We start from the raw sequence: 23011 nt of genomic DNA, 5'->3' as shown, positions 1-23011 counted from the left end.
TCTCTGTCCAAGTGCCACAGGTTGAGTTCCAGTTCTGGGGCCTGGTGCTCTATTACAACCCCCTTATCAGCCTAATTGCCTTAAAAGGCCCTTTCACTTCTCGCCTCTCTGGGCAGCTCCATTTGGCATCGGCTGTCTGTGTTTGTGCATTGATGCAGAAGCTTCCCCAATTCAGCATCAAAGTGGGTAACCTTGACAGTTAAACAGAAAGGCTGTATATGTTTGCCTGTAACTGCTCTGGCAGATGGAGGGAGGGGGAAGCCTGAGGCCCTCAGAGGCTGGATTCTGTGACCTGGCATTGGGCTCAAATCCATCTTGTGCTATTCGGGCCATTTTGTACTTGTATGGCTTGCCTCCCCAACTAGATTCAATTTAATCCAATCTAAGAAATAATGATGAAAATCCTACTATGTGTTAGATACTGCTAGGGGCTGGGGATAAAAAAGACAAGAGTGAAACAGTTATTGCCTTCAAGGAGCTTATTTTCTATTCAAATGAGATAATATTTGTAAAGAGCTCAAGACAGTGCCTGGAACACAATAGGTACTTAATAAATGCTCGGTCCTTTCCCTTCTGTATTAGACTTTAAGTGCTCTGAGGACAGGAATTATGTTTATGCCTCTTTTTGTATCAGGGGCCATGCTTGGATTGGACTTGTAATGCCCAAGACAGTAAAAAAAAAAGACCCAAAATGAAGACCTCTGAAAAGTGACTCCTCAGATGCCATGGGCATACCAGTACCACATGCCCATAGGCTGGGCGTCACCAATGGGCTCCCTACCATTCCCATGGCACTTGTGCTTAGGCTTTTTCACAAAGAGAACTGAGCAGAGAAACCCTCGGTGGACTTCATCCATCACTTAGTTTGTGCTGCTCAGCCCTCTTTGAGGGACCTTTAGATAGATAAGGAAAAGGGGGATCTTTGCCTTTTCTCCCCCTCCCCCATATGGAACTCTGGCAGATGCAGTGGAAATGACCAGTCCCAAGCCACTCGGCCAATCTGATTTTCTCCTACTTGGGACCATCCTCACTGTGGGATACTAATTAACATGGCACCTAGGTCCTGGAGATCTGCTGAATAATGACAACATCAGACTTATTGAGTCAGAAGGCAGAAACGGGGTGAGGGAATGAGCTGAATTCAATTCTTTGCCTTAACTGGACTGGGGGGGTTTGGCATAAGGCACATTCCCAGCCTGTTATAATGATATTCTAGCCACTGGTTTCCATTTTCCCTAATACCTCAAGCCAAGCTAAAATGACACTAGACCCAGCTGAACCAATCATTTTCTTTTTTAAATAGTGAATAGGGAACTTTATTGTGTTAATATTATTATAATTAAGTCATGTCTACAGTGTTAATCCACTAACAGTGAGTTCATAGTAGAAGAACCAATCTTTTTCACTGTCTTCACTGGCCTGGCCATTGGAGGATGGGGAACGTGGATGTCTTCACTCTGCCACAGGCTGGAGGCCAAAGCCACTGAGATTAAGCCTTTCCTTGACAGGAAGATAGCTATTTTTGTGCTCACTCCTGCTTGCTGGGCATTAGGACAATGGTTCTCAAAGGGTGCTCTGGGAAAGCACTGTATGTATAAAAGGGTCCCTTCTCAGTAGTCTGGGGACTGGTCTCTTGGACTGTTAACTGAGACTAATTAATATTTATACAGTGCCTAGCACAGTACCGGGCATATAATATGCATTCAATAAATACATATTGATTGATTAATTGACTATATCTGTGCTTCGCTTTCTTGTGGGAATGAATAATTTACTTCTGACATCCTTCACTGGTGTCTCATCCAAAAGCCTTGCTGTTCTTGCCATTTGTAATAGATCATCCCCTGTCCCCCCCTGCCACCACTAGCACCGCCCACTCAGCAACCCCCAAACTAGTTGGTCTTAATTGAGTATATATTTTACATGTACTCATTTGGGTCCCTTCTGTAGCCCACCAGGAGAATGTAAGTTCTTCCAAGGAAGAGACTGTTTGCTTTGGGTCTTTTTTCCCTAGTACCAAGCACAATGCCCAGCACACAATATGTGCTTACCAAACGTCTGTTGGATTGAACAGAACCAAAATGAAACCTCCCAGGTGTTAGTCCTTCTTCTCAACTCAAATTACCATTTCATTTACTTATTTGTTAAAATGTTGTCACTTCCCCCCCACTCCCCCCCACCCCCATGATCACACACTAATATGTAATCTCCTTGAGGGCAGAGAGTTTGGTTTTTGTCTTTAATATCCATCACCTAATATGGTATTAGGCACAATAGGATCATGAATCCAGAACTGGAAGGGACCTTAGAGGCCATCTAGTCCAACCCCACTTCAGTTGGTACTGAATTGAATTGAATAGCCCTAATCATTAGTGTTATTTCCATTTCATGCTGTATTTCATATCTGTTTTGATTACATTATATGATCATTTTATAGATTATATGCATTATATATAATATAAATTATTATATTATATTACAGTATGATGTAAACTCCTTGAGATCAGAGACTATTTTATCTTGGGGTTTTTTTGTAATCCCCCCCCATAACTAGTATAGTGCTTGGCACTTAATTGGGACTTAAGAAATGTGTACTGAATGAATGGATGGATGAGTGGGGTCAAGTAGCCATGAGTGGCTAGACCAAGAGATCTTTGGCTTGATCAAATCGGTCAATGGAATGGAAGAGCAGGACAACCATTGCATGAGGAAACCATTTAGCATCCTTCCAGTCCTATGCAAATGAGGTTGCAATGCCATGCCAGATAAGGCCCTGCTCTAGCAGAAACACTACTCGTTGGACAGGGAGTCAAAAGACTTTGGGGCTAGCTCTGATACTACCAACCACTACTTTGATGTGTAGCCCTTGGGAAATGTCCATCCTTGCTCCAGTTCTCATTTTCTGAATCTATAAAATAAGGGGGTTGGACTGGATCTAGGAGATCCCTTTCAGCTGGGATTCTCTAGGACTCTGGTAATTGGTGAACCAAGCATCATTATTCAATGACAAAACAAAATCAGACATAGCACTGTAAGCATTACCCACCCCTTTCTCCCCCACCACACACATATAGAGCCCCATCCATGCCTATACCCATCTCTCCCCCTCCAACATTTCAATAGACATTCGCTACTTTGCTAGTGTTTCAAGAAAATGCTTCCATTTGAAAACACTCTTTGTAACCTCTGATTATTCAAGATAGTTAACACAAATAGTTAATATCCACAATTAATCCACAATAACACAGAGTTAATATCCACAATCAATCCCCAAACCACATGGTAAACAACAATTCCACCTTGCCATGGTAATTGCAGACACAGATAGCCGAGACCGACAGTTAATCCAAAAAAAGACACTGTGAACAACAGTTTCACCTTGCCATGGTGCTGTCAGACCTGGACAGCTATATTTCCAGTCAATCCCCCCCCCCACCCCGCAAAATCACCTGGTAAATGACAGTTTCAACCACCTCTTATATCAACTGGGCCCAGAGCTACTAGCAAGCAGCAAAGGAAATTTACTTCCTGTCCCCCTCCCTTGAACCACCCTCTAAGGAAAATGCCAGTTAGCAGGAATATGGCAAATCCCAGGCTGGAATCACAGCCTCAGAATAACAGAAGGTAGAGTCTAAGTTTCACTATAACTTGACTTATCTTGGATCATTTTCCACCAGCCTGCCAGAGCCTCTACTAGAATGCTGGGCTCTCTGTGAAGCAAGTGGGGCCAATAAGGCAGAATATCTTGTGGCTCGTGCCTCTTCCTCCTCACTTCAATTTTTTGGGGGGGAGGGGACAATGAGGGTTAAGTGACTTGCCCAGGGTCACACAGCTAGTAAGTGTCAAACACCTGAGGCAGGATTTGAATTCAGGTCTTCCTGAATCCAGGGCCAGTGCTTTATTCACTGTGCCACCTAGCTTCCCCTGTCATTTCAATTTTTAGTGAAAAAAAAATGTAGAGTCCATCACTGGGTCAATGCCCTGTAGAACTTTGGGAGAAATCCTATCCTGCTTGCCACTTCTTGGGTGTTGCCAGCAAATGAAACTTCTACTTCTTTTATTCCATTTCCCCCTAAAATGTCTTTTGTCACTGGTAGGTGCAACATGGAGGCCAGGGCAGAAATTCCCTGGCACCATCCATGCTACCCTGGCAGGCAGCACCCAGGAAGGGCTATCTTGGCTCTTGAGCCCCAAAGGGGCTGCCTTAACAAACCCCACTTGCCCAGGCTGGTGGGGGGACGGCTACCAAACCAAGGGGTAGGGCAGCCCAGAGAGCTCCCCGCACTCACCTCTGGCAGGGGCATCCCGTTGATGATCAGGTCAGGCTGCTGGGCACTCTGCACCGTAAAGGTGTGGTGGTAGACGGTGCCAGAGCCTGCATTCCGCCCGCCCTGGCTCTCCACATTCAGAAAGGTACTCTCAGACCGGCGGCAGCCCAGTGGCAGGGTCTGCTGATGGTAGTCGAAGTAGTTGAGGGACGAGGTCATGGAGGAGCAGCTGACCACATTCATCTTGTCATTCTCCTGCACGTCTCGGGGCACGAGCCGGATGTCATTCTTGTTGATCTTCTTCTTCTTGCTCGCTTTCTTCTGGTGCCCATAGGAGTACTCAGCAATCCTGTGTTACAGAGAAGGCAAAGTGAATCTCTCACGCTACCTGGCAATCCGCCCTGAGTGATAAACAGCAGTCACCCGAAGGGCTTTGGGCTCCTCCGACACCTCAATTTCTTCTTTGCACCCATTACGTCGAGTTGTTTCCTCTTAGTGCTTTTGGCGGATGAAAATCAGCCAGGGACCACAAAGCTCGCAGGCCAGTTTGAGTGCCGGGGGGCCTTCCATTTTGAATTTGCTGATTACAATTTGGCAGGGGGAAAGGGAGCCCATTGGCAAAATACCACACGAAGCTCGGACGCTCAAATCTGCTAGCTGCCACCGGACCTGAGAGCGCTTATGAGTGGAAGGCCAGATATGGGGATGAAGGAGAGGGCAAACTAACCCAGTGATCAGTAAGCCTTGGTGGGGCATTCGACATCTGACTTTCTCTATCACTGACCACTGGCCTGCCTGGTCAGCCAAGAATGTCGGGAGTGCCCTTGGGGACAGCAATGGGTGCCAGGCCACGATCCCATCTCCCTCCCCCCTCCCCCCAGCCCACTGTGGCTGAATGGGGAGCAGGGTCTTTTGTACCTGGTCCCGGTGGGCTCCGTTTCTCCCCTGCTTTCCTGCCTTCCTCCCTGTTCCCAGGAGAAACAGAGCCGCAGACCCTCCACTTGCCGTTTGGGCCTTTTTATGAAATGGCAGAAGAGGCGAGGGATGGCTAGGCAGCTGCTGCAAGAGAATGTCAAGGTTAGTGCATTCAGCAGCACGCTTCTCACTGAGGCAGACCTACACACAGTGGCACTGGAAACGGAACAGAGAGAACTCAATGCAATTCAATTCACACAGACCCAGACAGCCAGAGACACAAGCACAGAACGACTCAGCGGCTAGTGGGCTACTTCTCCAAGGAGAGGCATTCAGATGTGGGCAGATGCACCAAACTGTTTAGTACTTCATACAGCACAGGACTCCTCATTGTTTTGCAATGCAGTCTCTGTACAGGATTAAGTAAAAGAGCAGCCCTGATAAATAATACAGGTTTTCCCTTCCAAGGAAAAAGAAGGGGCTGACAGTCTTGCTCTGCAAAGCGAATTGCCTTCCTCCAAAAAGGAGACTATGGCAGACTGACAAATGAATTCAAGGGTCAGGGGCTGCCAGAGGACACCCAGAGGAGCCTAAGGCTGACCCAAAAAGAATAGCCCAGCCCCTAGAGCCCAGGTTGCTGAGAAGCCCAGGCAGTAGACGATAGGGGATGGAAAAGACAGCCAGAGAGGCTATTGTCACCTGGGCATGGCCCACACCTCCAGCTAAGAAGCTCGGGGCATCCTTCTCAAGTCTCTCCAGGGGCTGGGCAGTCAAGTAGTGAGAGCACACTGACGGAGAGGGCCCTAGCCTTGGTGGGGGGCAGGAGGTGGGGAACCCCAAGATCTTGGCTGTTCAAAAAAAAATGCAGATAGAGATAGATAAAGCGGCATCCTTGCCCGGAATTACTGGGCAGCTGCAGTTGTTTTGCTCACCTAAGCTGGGCAGCCTGGCAAAGGGGCATTCACAGTACCCAGTAAAGGCATCCTGGGCACTGCCCTTTATTTATTTATCAATCGTGACACTGAATTGTACTTCGTTAATCCCCAGCCATACTGAGTTGCAGAGTGCTTGTCTGGAGGGGGGAGGGGGAGAGTTGCCCAGACGGGTGTTTGCCTGGGGTAGGCAGCCTGGCCCTGGGCTCAACAAGGGCTTTCTCTATGTCACCGAGCTCGCTGGCTCGCTGGCTCGCTCTCTCTGTCTCTGTGTGTGTGTGACTGTGTGTGTGTGTGTGTGTGTCTGTCTGTCTGTCTGTCTGTCTGTCTCTGTCTCTGTCTCTCTGTCTCTGTCTCTCTGTCTCTGTCTCTCTGTCTGTCTCTCTCTGTCTGTCTCTCTCTTTCTCTGTCTCTGTCTCGCTCGCTCGCTCGCTCAGGCTCTAGATTCTTTTTCATTTAGGCAAAGGGCTTAGACACTCCCTTACTTTGTGCTGGGTGGCCGGGGCCCTGGGCTCCCATCACCTGCCCCTGCCGCGGGCCAAATACAACTTTGGAGAAAGCTCCATGGTTCCCGGCTGCCCCGCTGGCCCGGGCTCAGGCCCAGGCCAGGCGCAGCGGCAGCGGCTAGGTCCTTCCTAGATTTCCCCACCCCACGGGGCAGAAGCAGAGTCGGGGCCACTTCCCTCCTAACAGGATTAGCCCCAGTTCAGAGGCGGTGCCGCAGCTGCTCCTTTATGGGCCCTCATTGATATTCATGGGGGTACGCCTCTGTCGGGCTAACTGGGGCTGCTCGGCCTCTAAGCGCCCATTCCGACCCAAGCCGCCCCGCTGCCCCTCCGCCGCCGCTGCCTCGGACCCAGGCCAGGACGGCTTCGGATTGCTTGCTGCATACGTCAAGCACAGATGGTCAAACTGAGATCCAGGAGAAATGCTTGTGTGGCAAAGCGTGCGCACACACACGCGCACCTGCGGGGTCCGGGCGGGCCGGGGCGGGGGTGGGGGGTGGGGGAGTGGGAAGGGGGAGCACACAGAAACCCGGCAGTCATTTGCATCAAACTCCAAAAACCTCTTTAAAAAAAAACATTTGATTTAGTAGTGCTGTAAAAAATAATAAACACCGTCTGGATTTGAAGAATCCGCACAAGAGTATCTGCGTTTACCCTTTAATTAATCAATGGATCATGAAATCTTCTTTCTTTTATACCCTTTCGCATTCCCGCCTCCGCCCCCACTGGCACCATGTACACACCCCTCAAAAGACCCTGAGACCCAAGTATCCAGAGTGGCATTCTCTGGTGGGGTGCCCTGCTAATAATGCCTCTACCTTGCAAGAGCTCCCAATTTGCCCGGGAGGGGAGTCGGGCCCCCACCCACCCGCTCGCTATTGTGGTAATAACAATAACCATCGAGATTCAAAAGGGTTTGGGTGCTTGGTCTACACCCCAGCAAAGCACCCAGATCTTTGGAAACATCCAGATGACTGAGAAAACTGTTTCCTTTGCAACCAGCTTTTCGCTTAGGCTGAGCACAGACGTTAGGCTCTCTAATAGCATTGCTCCTTCCCTCCTCCCCCTCTCTCCCCTCCCCCATTCCAGCTCAAATTCCCAGTCCCTGCTTCTCCCTCCCGGGCACATCCCCTCCACCGGGACTGGGCAGCTGGCAAACCTGGCCCAAAGCTAGGCTCCGTCGCTGGTTACTGTGCTGCTGGTGCTCTGTACAATTTTTTTTTGGAAAGGAAACTATTCCTTCTCTTTATTTTTTTCTGCCATAACTTCGTGGAGACAGCTGTGCAAATTTTAGAAAGATAATTGCTTCTCTGCTTATCATCATTATGACAGAATGCAAACAGTAAACGACTGTCTTACAGCAAAGTGTCAGAGCCAGAGAATTGATCCCCTCGGGCTGGGACAAACCTTTTTCTACCTTCAAAAAAAAAGTATTTAAGTAAACTTTATGCATTTGTGGATTTTTTAAAAAGCAGTTTGCCTAAACACAGAGACGTACAAACAATATCACCATCACCACATCTGACACAACAAAGGGGGGGGGGGGGGTCAGGTGCCGTTACCTGCAGTTGTAGGTCCTCATTTCCTTATTGTCCCTCTTACATTTCACTGCCACGAAGATCATGGTGACGAAGAGGATGGCAGCGATAGATCCCAGGGCAATGATGAAAATCAGGGACAGATTCACAGACCCTGCAGACTCTTGGGCATCGAGGGCCGGGGACAGATAGATTAAGACCAAGGCAGAGGCCGAGAGGGAGGTCTTGCCGTGGTCATGGGCGACCACGATGATCTCGTAAGTGGTCTTGGAGCTGTCCCCGAAGGTCCGGGTGGTGCGGACCTCGCCGTTGGCTTGGTCGATCACGAAGAAGCCCCGGTCGCCTTCAGTCATGTCATAGGTGATCCTTCCATTCTCGCCCTCGTCGTAGTCGTCAGCTTTGACCACGGTCACCAGGTAGCCCACCCCCGCGTTTCGGGGGATGTAGACTTCGGCGGTGCCGTTGACCAGGGGCGGCGCGGTGATCACCGGGGTATTGTCATTCACGTCGAGGACAATGACCCGGACGGTGGCATTACTCTGCAGGGAAGGATTGCCCCCGTCCTTGGCCAACACCTTGAACTCGAAGGCCTTGGTCTGCTCGTGGTTGAAGGAGCGCAGGGCGTAGATGTCCCCCGAGTTGGGGTTGATGGACACGTAGGTAAAGACCGGCATGTCTCGCACCTGCGAGGGCACAATCTGGTAGGAGACACTACCATTGAGGCCCAGGTCCGGGTCCCTGGCCGAGACCGAGAGCAGATAGGCCCCAGGAGTATTGTTCTCCTGCACTATGACCTGATAGTAGGCCTTGGAGAAGTGTGGGTGGTTATCGTTTTCGTCAGTGATCTTGACGGTGAAGGACTTCGTACTCTGCAGAGAGGGCACGCCGCCGTCGCGGGCCTGGATAGTCAGATTGTACTGGTCCCGCTGCTCGCGGTCCAGGCGCCCGTCCACCAGGATGGTGGAGAAGCTCTCGTACTCCTGGAGGCGAAAGGGCACGTTGCCCAGCAAGCGGCACTGCACCCGACCGTTGACCCCCGAGTCACGGTCGGATACCCGCACCAGCGCAATCACGTAGCCCGGCGGGGCACTCTCACTCACCTCCACCAGCTCACTGTTGACCGACAGCAGGTTGATGACCGGAGCGTTGTCATTGACGTCCAACACGTTCACGGTTACCTTGCAGTGAGCCGGAATGGAGTTAGGTCCCAAGTCCTTGGCCTGCACGTCCAGCTCGTAGACGCGGCCCTGTTCGTAGTCTATGGCGCCGCTCACCGAGATCAGGCCGCTGTGCGGGTCGATCTGGAAGAGGCCGCGGGCCTTTTCGTTGATAAAGCCGTAGAAGGAGTAAACCACCTCGCCGTTAGTGCCCTCGTCGGGGTCGGTGGCGTTGAGCTGGATGACGGGCGTGTTGAGGGGCGCGTTCTCGGGAACACTCACCAAGTAGGTAGCCTCCGGGAACACCGGGTTGTTGTCGTTGGAGTCGATCACCTTGATGCGGAGCCCCACGGTGCCCATGCGCGGCGGGTCGCCACCGTCCAGGGCTGTCATGCGGAAGTTATAATAGGCCTGGGTCTCACGGTCCAAGTTTTTCTCCACCACTAGCTCGGCAAAGCGGGAGCCGTCGCCGCGCGTCTTCACCTCCAGACCAAACAGATCGTTGGGCGTGAGCTCGTACGTTTGCACACCGAAGCTGCCGGAGTCGGGGTCGTAGGCGCCGTCCAGCGGGATTCGTGTGCCGGGGCTCGCGGTTTCGGAAATCTCTAGGTCGATCTCGGAGCTGGGGAAGCTGGGGGTGTTGTCGTTCAGGTCCTTAATCTCCACCTTGACCACGCAGATTTCCATGGAGCTGGACATCACCTCTAAGGAGATCACGCATTTGGGGCTCTGGTGGCACAACAGGTCCCGATCGATTTTCTGTTTGGTGACAAGCATTCCGGAGTTGGGGTTGATGTCCACCAAGTGGGGGGCCGAGTTGGAGACCACCCGGAAAGCCGGTTGCCGAGCATCCAGCAAAAAGCCGGCTTCTTGGGCATCTTGGGCGACATTTGCTATTACCGTCCCCGCTCTCTGCTCCTCCTCGACTGAGTATTTTAAATTGATCAATGATGCCGCCTGGGTCCACAATAAAGCTTCGAGGAGGAGCATGGGGAAAAAAGAATCCATTTTTCTTGGCTCCGTGACTTCGCCTTTTCACGGCCCCCCCGGAGAAAATTTGGGTGGTCAGCCTGTTGATTTTGATTTTCACTTTGTTTGTAATCCCTTTTTTTGAGCGGGGAGGAACGAAGCGTGAAGAAAAAGCAGAAAAGATGGGTCCCGCAGAGCAGGACCAAAAGGAATCAGGAGGCGAACCAAACGTCTGGGATGTGGAAAGGCTGGGCAAAGACAGGGAGAGGAGACAGAAATAGGGCGAGAGAGCTAGCGCGCTGGCTCAGCTCTTCTCCTCGATTCGGACTGCCCAGCTAGTCAATTCCACCCCCCGCTTCGGTTTCAGTCCCTTTAAAGTTAGCGGCGATCAACAGCCCCCCGAATCGGCAGCGAAAGGAAGAAGGTTGGAGGCACAGGGGAGAACAGAGCTTTCTTCTGGCTGGTCCAAGGAACAGCCGAGTCAAAAACAGAAGTTAACGAATCAAACGAGAAGCTAAAGCACAATCAAGAACCCAGCCACAGAGCCCCGAGCGCACACACAGTCACTGTGTATGGGATTTCGATGTCTTTGCACCTGGCATGCGCAAATATCTTCCCCCCTCCCCAAAAATGCACAAATCTTACTGCAGAAAACAAGCACACTTTAAGCGCGTTCTTATAGCTTGGTCAGTTTGGATGCGGGGAGGGGGGGGGTGGGGTGTTTTGTTTTGAAGATAAATAAATAGATAGATTTTGGAGGAGGGAAGGGAGGAAAGCCGCGTCTGTGGCTGAGGTTGGCAGAGAGTCCTGCAGACGCCGGGGCTTTTCAGGCGCTGCTGGGTCCCGGGGCTCAGGCTACCGTGCAGGGGAGAGGCTGCGGAGGCGGCTGCTCTCGTTCGCAAAGGGATTTTTTCCTACGCCCGCCTGTCCGCTTTCACCGACAAGAGGGCCGCCTGCAGGGAATCGCCCCCAACTAGAGGCAAAGGGCAGCGGGTGGCTGCTATCGGGCAATCAAAGTTCCCACCGCCGCACCCCGGCGCGCACTCCCCCCACCACCTCAAGTTTTTGAGCCAACAGCCAGGGGATTTGCCCAGGGAAATGAAAGTCTCAGTTCTTTCAAATAGCTCGGGTGGGGGTAAGGTGAGTAAGGGGATCGGAGAGGGAGGATGGAGAAGTCACAATGATATGGATTGGCACAGAAAGTCTGAGATACCGCAGGTGTGGGCTCGCCTTCTACCTCGGGCTCCGCTGGGGTGGGTGCGAAATCGGCGCAGCGGTTGCAGGATCAAATCCACCAAAGCTCATTCTCTTCTCGCCGGCATCCGGTTCTACGCACGGCTGCCCCGACCAGGGTACCGCGGCTCGCTCCCTCCCTCGCTCGCTCGCTCGCTCTCGCAGTCAAAGTTTACTTGCAGGCCCAGGTTCCTTTCGTTCGGCTCGCTCTGGGCTCCCGGAAAGGGTGCTTCCCCGAGCTCTCTCTAGGTATCTGTGTGTGTCTGTGTGTGTGTGTGTGTATGCCTGCGTGTGTGCGTATGTGTGAGTGAGCTGAAGATGCTGCTGGTACCCGGCGGAGAGATCTTTAAGTTCTTACAAAATCTCAGGCAGCCAGAATCCCTAGGACCAGCAGTTGGGGACGTCTGTGGGTGCGTTTAAAAATCCCACCCCGTCAGTGCCATGCACTGAGCGTACAAGCTGTCCTGCTGGCGGCTCCTCTCTCTCTCTCTCTCTCTCTCTCTCTCTCTCTCTCTCTCTCTCTCTCTCTCTCTCTTTCTCTCTCTCTCTCTCTCTCTCTGTGTGTGTGTCTGTCTGTCTGTCTGTCTGTCTGTCTCTGTCTCTGTCTCTGTCTCTACCACCTCGCCGATGCCGCTGCTGCTACTGCTACTGCTACAGCTACTGCTACTGCTACTGCTACTGCTGCTGCCGCCGTCGTCGCCTCCTACTCCTATGCTGCTCCTCCTCCCGTTGCCGCAAACTACTGGCCACGGAATCTGGAGAGAGGGCTTGTTCGAGCCGGAGCTACGCCAGGCTGCAGCCAATCAGCAGACTGCAGAACGTGTTTCTGGCTAGAGGGGCGGGGCCGGCTCGCCGAAGGGGAGGAGCCAAGTGGGAGAAACTTACACACAGAGAAGTGGTACCCAAGCCGGGAGGGGCTCGGTTTGAGCGCCGCAGTTCATCCTCTGGATGAACCGCTCGCCGCCGCTTTCTTTAGTGATGCTGGGGAAAGATTTAGGGGAGATTGTATTTTTCCCATCATTTTAATGAGACACCTTTCTTTCCTCTTCTCTCTCTTCCTCGCTCTCTTTTTCCTGGCTCTCTTGTCCCTCGACTTGAGATGATGGGGGGAAATAGCGGAGGGAGGGATGGGGGACGAGAGAGGGAGAGCGAGGCAGAGAGAGACAGAGACAGAGACAGTGAGAGAGAGAGAGAGAGAGAGAGAGAGAGAGAGAGAGAGAGAGAGAGAGAGAGAGAGAGATTGGCCTGGCTCGGGATCCTATGGTTTTGGTTTTTGCTTTTTTAACTTGGATCTTCTTTATGTAGAACTAGGGTTGGAAAGGGTGTGATCCCTGAAAGCTTAGTTCTGCTGTCCGTCCCCCAGCCCCCCACCCATTACTTCCACCACCACCCAACCAGGGCAAATGCGAAGATGCCGGTAACTAAAGCTGCACTTCTTGCTCCGTTCTCCCACTTGTTCGTCGTCTAATGAAATACAAGTGGGGGGGGGGCGTGGGGGAGCAGCTGCGCTCTTGGGTCTGCCATATGTGTATATGTGTGTGTGAGTGTGGGGGGGGAGGTGTCTATATCCCCTTGCAATGTAGCTTCCTATACATAAGCCATGTTCCAACCAAAGCCCAGTCAATGGAGCCCAGGCCGGGGAAGGCAAATCCAGTATCGACCCTTCTTCATCTTCAAGCAGGAGTATTGCTCTGCCAGTACACCCATCGGTCGGTCCTTGCCAAGGAGGTCCGGGCTCGGTCGGCGTGGGCAGCAGGCTCAGGGGCCGACTCCTCGCCGGGCGCGGAAGGACAGAGCTAGAATGGAGACCTAATGACATCAGTGTACCCCAGTGAATGTGCTCCTGATAAATTCAGGGGGCGGCGGCCGGCTCGGGACGGGAGACCTCTAAATCATTGCCTAGGGACATTAATTAAGGTCACTAGCTGCAGGAATAAAAAAAAAATACTAGGGGCAAGAAGTTGTTTGGTCAGCGGCCAGAGCGGGGTCCGGGCGGGGCGGGGGCGGGGGACTTCTTCATCCTACTCGGCTCTGAGCCTTGAACGCCGGCCCCCCAGAGCAAGGAGGAGGCTGGGACTTTTGGACAGCTAGGAGAGCAAACTCGTAATTAGTCCAAGCAAAAATCAGCCTAAGGTTTCGGCTCCGTAAGCGGGTTCACTTTCACCCTTAAAGGGACACTCCGAAGGCAAATTGAACACATCCTGGGCTTTCTTAAAAACCTGCCATCTAGCAGGCCACCTCCCTCTACAGCCTCTTCTCCCTTCCCCCAGTTCAGTGGCCCTAGTTCATCAGCTTCTCACGGGGGGAGGGGGAGGCGGGGGGGGGGGGAGAGGAAAGGACAAATGAAGCTTACTTCTAAGGAAATTTCTTCACCCCAGGGCGGAGACCACCCCCCCCCACCGCAGAGCACGGAGTCGGCGTCGAAGAGTCTGTCGTGGAGGGGTGCAGGGTCGAGGAGAAGCGAGGGGGCTCTGCTGGGCACAACCTAGGACAGGAAGTAGCTAGCGCAGGAGCCACCGACTGAAGGCGCCGGCGGAAAGCTCCCACTTTAGATGGGTGGGTAGGGGCGCGGATTTCGGGCCGACAGCAAGGTGGAAGTGGCCCAGGAAGCCTGGGAGTGGCAGGGCCCAGGGCCCAGCAGGGCCGGAGCGGGGGGAGCAGGGGCCCAGGGGGCCGAGAGGGGTGGGGACCAGCAAGGCTGGGGAAGGAGAAGAATAGCTCAGTGACCAGCAGGGCCGAGGTTGGGGGTGGGGGTGAAGGGACAGCGGAGATTCGGGCCTCTGCCAAGCGGAGGGAGCTCTTTCCCCCCCGGGGAGCGGAGTTACTTACCTTGGCTGGGAGTGGGTTGGAACAAAGGGCATTTAGCAGTAATTAAAAAGGTCTCAACTCCGCCCCGCCCACCACCACCACCAAAACCTTTGCCCGGGGTCTAAAGACGTGATCCCGGGATCCTGTGATTTCTGTGTTTGGCATCTCCCTAAAACGGGTCTGGGGCTCGCTCGCCCGCTCGCTCTCTCGGAACAGGACCGTTCGCAGCCTGCTAAAATGTTTGCATGCTATGCATAGAGGCTTTTAGCCGTAAACTTTAAGGCGAGCTGTTCCCCTTTGAGTTAAAAAAAGGATGATGCTGCTTCCTTGTGGCAAAGCCTGTCAGGAACCCGCTGATCGATAAAAGTAAACTGGCGCCTCCAGGATTTGATTGAGCTAGAGAAAATAGTCTGAATAGGAGTCTTGCCCATTAACAATCCCTCAGGTCAAGAAGCAATGGGAGAATTACTCAGGTAAAAAATGATTAACATTGCAGCTGGCCTTTAAAGAGATGCCCGCCCCCAAAGGGGGAGGGAGCCGCCCCTCTGCCCTCAGGGACAGCTCCCAGAAAGGCTAGATTCGACCGGCTTATCAAGACAACTGGGAGAATTCCCTTCAAGTTCAATGTCACTGCTCCAGCAAACTGGCTGCAAAGACCCGCTGCGCCTCGGTTCAAGACCAGTGCCCTTCCTCCCCGCCCCTGGAGGGCTGGAAAAGGGCTGTTGCCCAGTGCGCCCCTTCCCTAGTCTGCGGCCACCACCGGGGAGAGCCACTTGGCAAACCTGGGCCTAGGGGCCCTCAGTCCCCAAAGGGAAGGCAACATGGACGGGGAGAGAGACTCAGTGGTCTCATTTAGCTTCCCTGATACTCGCTATGCTCCCCTCCCCCAGCCACCAGCCCGGGGTAAGTGACAACTGCCAAAGCACCAGACCCTCTTCCCTGCCAAGTCCCTCCCGCTGAACCAGGGAACTCTGGGTCTCGGTCATCTCATCCCCCAGATCGCAGCGGCCCCGGTGACTGTCTTACTAACGCAAAGCCCCTTCCTAATGTTCTGCGTCTCGGACCCAAGACCGCCACTGGGCGGTTAAGGAACGTTGGCCCAAAGAAAGTTGCCTCTTTCTCTGCTGTACGTTCCGCTCGCTTGGGTCCTGGAGGAGGCGGGGGCTCGGTGCTTCTTTCGAATCACAAGAGGGCCATCTAGCGACCGTTCTGGGTATTAATTTTTCATTTTTGTTAGTTTGGGGTTTTGGGGGGGGTGTGTGTGTGTCTATGTGTGTATGGTGTGCTTGTCTGTGTCTGTGTCTGTGTCTATGTGTGTATGGTGTGTGTGTGTGTGTGTGTGTGTGTGTGTGTGCGTGCGCGCGCGTTTAGTTTTGGGTTTTCCCCCCTTTCCGGCAGTAGCGGAGACACAGGGATCTGGCCACACAACAGTACTAAGAGCACGGCAGGACTCTCCAGCCACTTGAGGCCAGGAGACTTTTCGAAAAGAGACTTTGGACTTGGAGTTGTCCGCCACGCCGCGAAAATAATGCCGAATGCTTAAAGTGCGTGGGGGGGGGGGGCGGGGTCATTGCAAAGGCCAAAACTCTCACTGCACTGAATGGGAAGCGCTTGTTCAGTATCCACGACTGCTCAGAAAATAGGAGGACCGGGAGGCTGGGGAGCACAATCTTTGGGCGGAGTCTTTCAAAACTCTTGGACCCTGAACTGGTCTCCCCACTGCCGAAGTAGTCCCTTGTCTCGGCCTATGTGGGTTTTGCTGCATTTTAGAGGTTTCACCCCTGCCCGACGTGGATAAACTAGGAGGAGGGGCTTTGGAAAGAGGGGGAGGCTGTTAGGGAAGCTAGAAGAGACCTGAATTCCAATCCTGACCCTGCGGCTTGGGCAAATTGATTTGTGACTCAAAGCCTTCCTGCTCTCTCTGTGAAATAGAGACAACGAGCCCTTCACATGGTCCCTCTATCTCACCAGGGCAGCTTGAGGTCGGGGATTATTCTTCATGTCTGTCTTTGTAACCCTCACTCTGAGCACAGTGCCTAAGTCGGAGGAGTAATTGAATAAAATACTTGTTTGTTTGTTTTGTTTTGTTGTTGTTGTTGTTTTAGTGAGGCAATTGGGGTTAAGTGACTTGCCCAGGGTCACACAGCTAGTTAAGTATTAAGTGTCTGAGGCCCGATTTGAACTCAGGTACTCCTGACTCCAGGGCTGGTGCTCTATCCACTGCGCCATCTAGCGGCCCTGAATAAAATACTTGTTGAATTGAATTTCACTGCGAGCAGGTAAGGACTCATAATGTGATATTGTTGTAGAGCTACTTACCTTTGCACATTTACAACTAGACTGTCAGTTCCTTGGGGACAACTCTGCATGCCTCCCGGTGCCTGCCACAAATCCAAGCACACAGTAGTTGTTTCCTAAACGTCTGTAAATGAATGAATGAATGAATAGGATGACAAGCAATTGAAGATTTTTTCTGTGCCCTACTTTCTTTCCAGGATCAGTCATCCATGAAAAGAGAATAAGAATTCATTCAACAAACATTTACTGTATGGAGAGTTTTGTGCTATAGGTTCTGAGATACACACTTTGCACTTGGAGATTACTTGTCCCTTCTTCAAAGCACATCCTCACTTGAACCCAGTATTTCTGGATAACAGGGAAAGCTTTCTAATCCTCATTTTAAGGCTAAGTGGCTTCCCGGGGGTGACCTTATCACCGGGCACTCACAGCTTCCCTTGTGATATCAAGAGGCATTTAGGAAGAGCTAAATTTGGTTCAGCATAATGCCCAAGGTACTAGTGGGCATACATTTCACCACTAGGGAGCACTGTGACAAAGTGCCTAACTGAGGGCCCAGTCCTGGCAAACATTCACCCTCCTAATTTTACTCTCCACACAACCCCAGAGGGCTCCGAGGGGGTGATACCAAGTTCTCCATGGCTCTCAGAAAGCTGGCAACCTCCATCCTCTACCTTTTGTGGGTGGCAGTATGTGGAGATTTATCCAACTCCAATGTATGGCAAACATGACCTCTTCCACTTCTCTGCTGTGTTCCAATGGAGTCGAACACAGAAGCATGGCCCTGGATAGAGCTTTTTTTTTTTTAGAAGAGATTTGTTGGGGCAGCCAGGTGGCACAGTGGATAGAGCACTGGCCCTGGAGTCAGGAGTACCTGAGTTCAAATCCGACCTCAGACACTTAACACTTACTAGCTGTGTGACCTTGGTCAAGTCACTTAACCCCAATTTCCTCACTAAAAAAAAAAAAGAAGAAGAGATTTATTTAAACTATCAATCAAATGCCATAGACATTTGGAAAGGCAAGATTGTGATGGATTGGGGGACCCAAGGTAGTCTTACTGGAGGAGATGGGACTTAAGGCAGGGGTGGGGTTGAAGAACCAGTCAGGTTTGGATTGAGAAGGGAAGTGAGACAACATACTTCACTCCCAAATCAAAGAAAATCCACTTCAGTCTTGCTTCAAACTCACTTCCCTGTTTCAACCTGAACCCACATAAACTCTGACAGCTAAATAACAAAAATCTACTGCTGATGAGCTTCAGACTTGGCTTCCCATGTGGCTATGGAAATAGGCTATGCTCCAGAATTACCAGGGGATCACAGCAGCTTTACAATTAAATGCTGGGGGGGGGGGCAGCAGCTAGGTGGCATAGTGGATAAAGCACTGGCCTTGGATTCAGGAGTACCCAGAGTACCCAAGTTCAAATCCAGCCTCAGGCACTTGACACTTAACTAGCTGTGTGACCCTGGGCAAGTCACTTAACCCTCATTGCCCTGAAAAAATTAAAAAAAAAAAAAGATTTAAAAAAAAGGGGGCAGCTAGGTGGCGCAGTGGATAAGAGCACCGGCGCTGGAGTCAGGAGTACCTGAGTTCAAATCCGACCTCAGACACTTAACACTTAACTAGCTGTGTGACCCTGGGCAAGTCACTTAACCCCAATTGCCTCACTAAAAACACACACACACACACACACACACACACACACATACAATTAAATGCTGGGGCAGCTAGGTGGTATAATGGATAGAATACTGGCTCAGAATTTGGGAGAACCTGAGTTCAAGTCTCACCTCAGAAACTTCCTAGCTGTGTGACCCTGGGCAGGTCATTTAACCCCAGTTGCCTTAAACATCTGGGGCCATCTCCAGTGGTCCTGATGTATATCTTGCCACTGGACCCAGATGGCTCTGGAGAAGAGAGTGATGTTGGTGACTTTGCACAGCCCTCTCTCACTTACATCTACTTCAGTGCAAGTCATGACATCACCCTGATGTCCTGGTTCCCTTCGAGATAGAAGGACAAACAACAACAACAAATTAAATACTATTCAATCAAACTAAAATGAATGAATGAACAAGAATTTGTTAATTAATCACTTACTATGTGCCAGGCACCATGCTGGGTGCTTAGGATACAATACAAAAGTGAGACAGTTCATGCCCTTAAGAAACTTCCATTCTACTGTAACCGTGCCCAGAGCAAGAGGTAGAAGATGGGATTGAAGGCAGGACAAGCTCATGGTGGGAGGCTGATAGCAAGATGTCTCAAGATATCCAGAGTGTATGGATCTGAAACATGGTGTTGGGCCCCACCAGATAGCATCCATTAGGTGAGTTCCCAAGAAGAATAGCTTAACTCATCCAGGAAGGGATCATTGTCTTCGGTCCAGAAGAGGGACAACAGCAGGGCAGATGGTAAGATGGCTCATATATCTTTGTGGATGTATATAGTGCAGTTTGGGGTCAGCCAGGGAGAGAAGAGTTGCCTATTTTCCTTGGCCTTTGCCACCCATTTTGCTTCTTTCTGAACCCTTGCTTCCTTCCTTAGAATCTCAGCCATTTGGGGGCAGCTAGGTGGCGTGCATTGGGTAAAGCACCGGCTCTGGATTCAGGAGGACCTGAGTTCAAATCCGGTCTCAGACACTTGACACTTACTAGCTGTGTGACCCTGAGCAAGTCACTTAACCCTCATTGCCCCACCAAAAAAAAATTAATCTCAGCCCTTTCTTGACTTTGGGGTCAAGCAGATCTACAAGTTAGCCCACCAAGAGATCCCAGATGTGCTAGGTCTCTCCAAGGACAAACTATCTAAATGCAGTTAGATGGTGACCGTGCAGTTAGGGTAAAATAGCTGCTTCTGGCCTTCCACCATCTTACTAGAATTTCTACCTAAAAGGAAGACTGCTGGCCTTCCTTTTCCTGGGCCCTCTCTTTCTCTAGCTTGACCTCCCCAGAGTCTTGGGAGCCCAGGAGCTAGTCCCACCCCCCTTCAGCCACCCTGACACCATCAGGATACCAGTGAGGTTGAGTGAGGGCAACCCTAGGCCTACCCCAAAGATTTAAAAGCTTTGTACAGCCATGCTTGGCACTGGGCAGGGAGTCCATATCACACAGCACCCACCCATCCCTTCCTTATGCCCATTAGTGGGTACCAATAGGGATGCCCAGGAACAGCATCGACTTTCCTACATGGATTGACTTCACCTTCCTCAGCCTAGGGAGTGAGAAGATGAAGGAACCAGAAGCAATGATGAATATGAGGGTCATAGGCTCAAAGAGTCAATCAAGAAGGGACCTCAGACGTCCTCTAGTCCCATTTGCTCATTTTACAGATAAGGAAAGTGATGCCCACGTGCACCAGAGCCCTAGTTTAAGGGCAGTACTTGTGCCGGGCTACAAAGTGGGAATTTGAACCCAGGGCCTATCCCTTGAGTTGAAAGTGAAATTCAAAGAAGTGGTGCTCTGTGTACTGAACCCACACAGAGGAAAAGTAAGCAAGAAGCCAGACATTGTCGCATACACACACACAAACAAGAATGTAAATAAAAAGAATACAAAAATGATGCCAAGGGGCAGCTAGGTGGCACAGTGGACATGGTCTGTCCAAAGAAGGTGGCCGGCTCAGATGGTTTGTCATTTGCTGGGGGAAGGGGAGAATCTATCCAGAAGTAACTATGCCTTTCTTACCTTCTATTTACTTCTATGTCTACAATGGTGTCTCCCCATATAGGAAGTAAGCTTCTTGGTTTTGTACCACCAGTGCCTGGCATAGAGTGAGTGCTTATAGATGCCTGGTGATGGGCCGATTGCTTCGCATTCCTGAAATGCCTCCTTCTGCCAGCCTGTGAGGATCTCATGCCCCCCCACACACACCACCCAGCAGCTTTTCCCTGCCAGAGCCCTAACTACCCTGCTTCCTCTTCTCCTTTTGCCCAACATATGGATCTCCTCAATTCGGTTTAATTAGCAGTAACTTAATAAGCAGACACAGTTCAATAAATGCACCTCTTGCTCTCCTGGCAGTTCTGGACTGTGGGATGGCCATTCACACTATTTCCCTCCTTTTCCCATGGAGCCCAGGACATTGTCTCCTGGGGCACATACCGATTCCAACTGCCTGTCTGCCTATTATGAACAGCAAGCTTTCCCCTTCGAAGAGACATCCCCAACCTCCCATAGCTATCTTCTTCATCCCAGGGGGGCTGGCAAGAGTTGCAATGCCCAGAATCCTTGATGAACGGATGGCCTTCTCAACAGCAGAGAGAAAAGAGAAAGGCAGAGAAGCTGGGAAGGAGAGGGTCAGTGATGATAAAAGCAGGGAGACATTTGTGAAGGGATCAAGAGTGAGCTCACCAGGGGCAGCTAAATGACGCAGTGGATAAAGCACTGGCCCTGGAGTCAGGAGGACCCGAGTTCAAATCCTGCCCCCAGACACTTGACACTTACTAGCTGTGTGACCCTAGGCAAGTCACTTAACCCTCATTGCCAAATCAATTAAATAAGCATTTGAGTGCCTAGGGTGTGTAAAGCACAGTGCTAGCTGCTAGGTCTGGTAAATCAAACCAGAGCAGTTCGATGAAGGCAATATAAACCATGAATTTTATGGGAGGGGAGGTGCTAGAGAATCCCTAGATATTTGGTCTATACCAGAAGCCATCCTTCTTGATCCGATATCTCATCCTGCCTCAGAGGACAGTTAGCTGCAAGACCCTGGACAAGTCACTTTTTTATAATGTCTTTTTAAAAAATTATTTTAACATTCGTCTTTATATTTTATGTTCCACATTCTCTCCCTCCCTCCAGCATCTCCCCAACCCATTAAGAAGGCAAGCAATATACCTATTAAACATGTGAAGTCATGCAAAACCTATTTCCATATTAGCCATATTGAAAAAAGCAAGAAAAAATAAAGAAAGTGAAAAAAATATGCCTCAATCTGTACTCAGAGTTCCTCAGTTCTCTTTCTCTTTGGAGGTAGAAAGCATTTTTCTTCATAAGCCAGACAAGTCACTTAATCTCACAGTCTCAGTTTCCTTATCTGTACAATGGGGATAATAATGGTAACTATCTCACCGGATTGTTATGAAGATCAAATGGGGACATAATATTTAAAGCACTTTGCAAATGTTATACATTTACTACTACTACTATTATTATTAACAGCAACAACAACCTTCAAGCACAGGGTGTGGAAAGTTCCAGAAATGGAAGAGTAGGGTCTATTAGGCAGTAAGATAGGATAGAGCAGTGGTAGCCTGATGCAAATGAGTCTTCCAAGCATAGGCCCCTGGGATCCTGCTCCTTAGCTTGAGATCTGCCCCTCAGTGGACAGTGAAATGTTCTTCTGATCAAAAACATTTGAAATACCCACCAAGGGTAATATCTTTTTGTGGGGCAACGAGGGTTAAGTGACTTGCCCAGGGTCACACAGCTAGTAAGTGTCAAGTTCTGAGACTGGATTTAAACTCAGGTCCTCCTGAATCCAGGGTCAGTGCTTTATCCACTGCGCCACCTAGCTACCCCGTAAGGGTGATATTCTTGAAAGGGATTCCCATTGGATTACAGCCAACATAATTCCTGAGAGGTCTAACACATTGGCAGGGATTTGGGACCCCATCAGGCCTTGAGGGACAGATCACAGCAGTCAAGTTTCAATGGGAACACGGAAGTACTGCATAACTGGGAAATGGAGAGAAAATGGGAAAGGGGGAAGGCACTGAAGGTGCCACAGAGGGGCTTAATGACAATCTTCTTAACAATTTTGATAAAAACATGGTTGAAAGCACTGTCTTCCCTTCCAGAGGGCCATGCTCTTTTTTTGCAGGGCAATTAGAGTTAAGTGTCAGTGGACAGTGAAATGTTCTTCTGATCAAAAACATTTGAAATACCCACCAAGGGTGATATCTTTTTGTGGGGCAACGAGGGTTAAGTGACTTGCCCAGAGTCACACAGCTAGTAAGTGTCAAGCGTCTGAGACTGGATTTGAATTCAGGTCCTCCAGAATCCAAGGCCAGTGTGCTGTTCCCTCATGTTTTTAGAGCTGTATATAGGACAGGAATGGGGAGCAGGGTGGGGAGAATTTGCCTTGTGGGAACCCATTGAGTCCATACAAGTCAGAACAACTCAAACAGAGCAGGCCTTTTTTGTGCCTTAGTTTCCCCATCTGCAGAATCTTGAGAAATGAAGAGTATGCAGAAATATTGGGGAAAACAAACCTTTGATAATGTTGATAAAGAGAGTATAAGCTAAATAGAACTAAGGAAAAGGTTGAGTTCAAGACTCAAGGGTGCCATGAGAGAAAAGAGGAAGTTCTATCCCCACTGCACCAGATGCAAAGGCTATCATTGCTAGCATCGACCTGGTGGGCCAAGATCTTCCAGACAAC

The 23011-nt window shown here is 50.7% G+C and overlaps 1 protein-coding gene across 5 annotated transcripts in view; it reads right to left on the bottom strand.

Moving 5' to 3' along the window:
* The window catches only part of PCDH19 (protocadherin 19), a 117707-nt gene extending 106628 nt beyond the window's left edge, over positions 1 to 11079 (bottom strand). For 2 of the 5 annotated variants that reach the window (XM_043974203.1, XM_043974205.1), the window contains exons 1-3: positions 8184 to 11079; positions 5187 to 5327; positions 4290 to 4617 (exon numbers count right to left, since the gene is read on the bottom strand). In XM_043974203.1, the coding sequence (XP_043830138.1) occupies positions 4290 to 4617; positions 5187 to 5327; positions 8184 to 10324 (2610 nt within the window). In that variant the 5' untranslated portion in view covers positions 10325 to 11079. The remainder of the gene's footprint in view (positions 1 to 4289; positions 4618 to 5186; positions 5328 to 8183) is intronic. The other 3 variants (XM_043974206.1, XM_043974207.1, XM_043974204.1) reach the window with 2 other exon arrangements.
* Positions 11080 to 23011: the final 11932 nt, after the last annotated feature.

This window comes from Dromiciops gliroides, chromosome X (assembly GCF_019393635.1).
Source record: "Dromiciops gliroides isolate mDroGli1 chromosome X, mDroGli1.pri, whole genome shotgun sequence".
Taxonomy (NCBI): domain Eukaryota; kingdom Metazoa; phylum Chordata; class Mammalia; order Microbiotheria; family Microbiotheriidae; genus Dromiciops; species Dromiciops gliroides.
The sequence above is the reverse complement of the archived record's forward strand: the minus strand, read 5'-3'. Positions and strand labels throughout refer to the sequence as shown.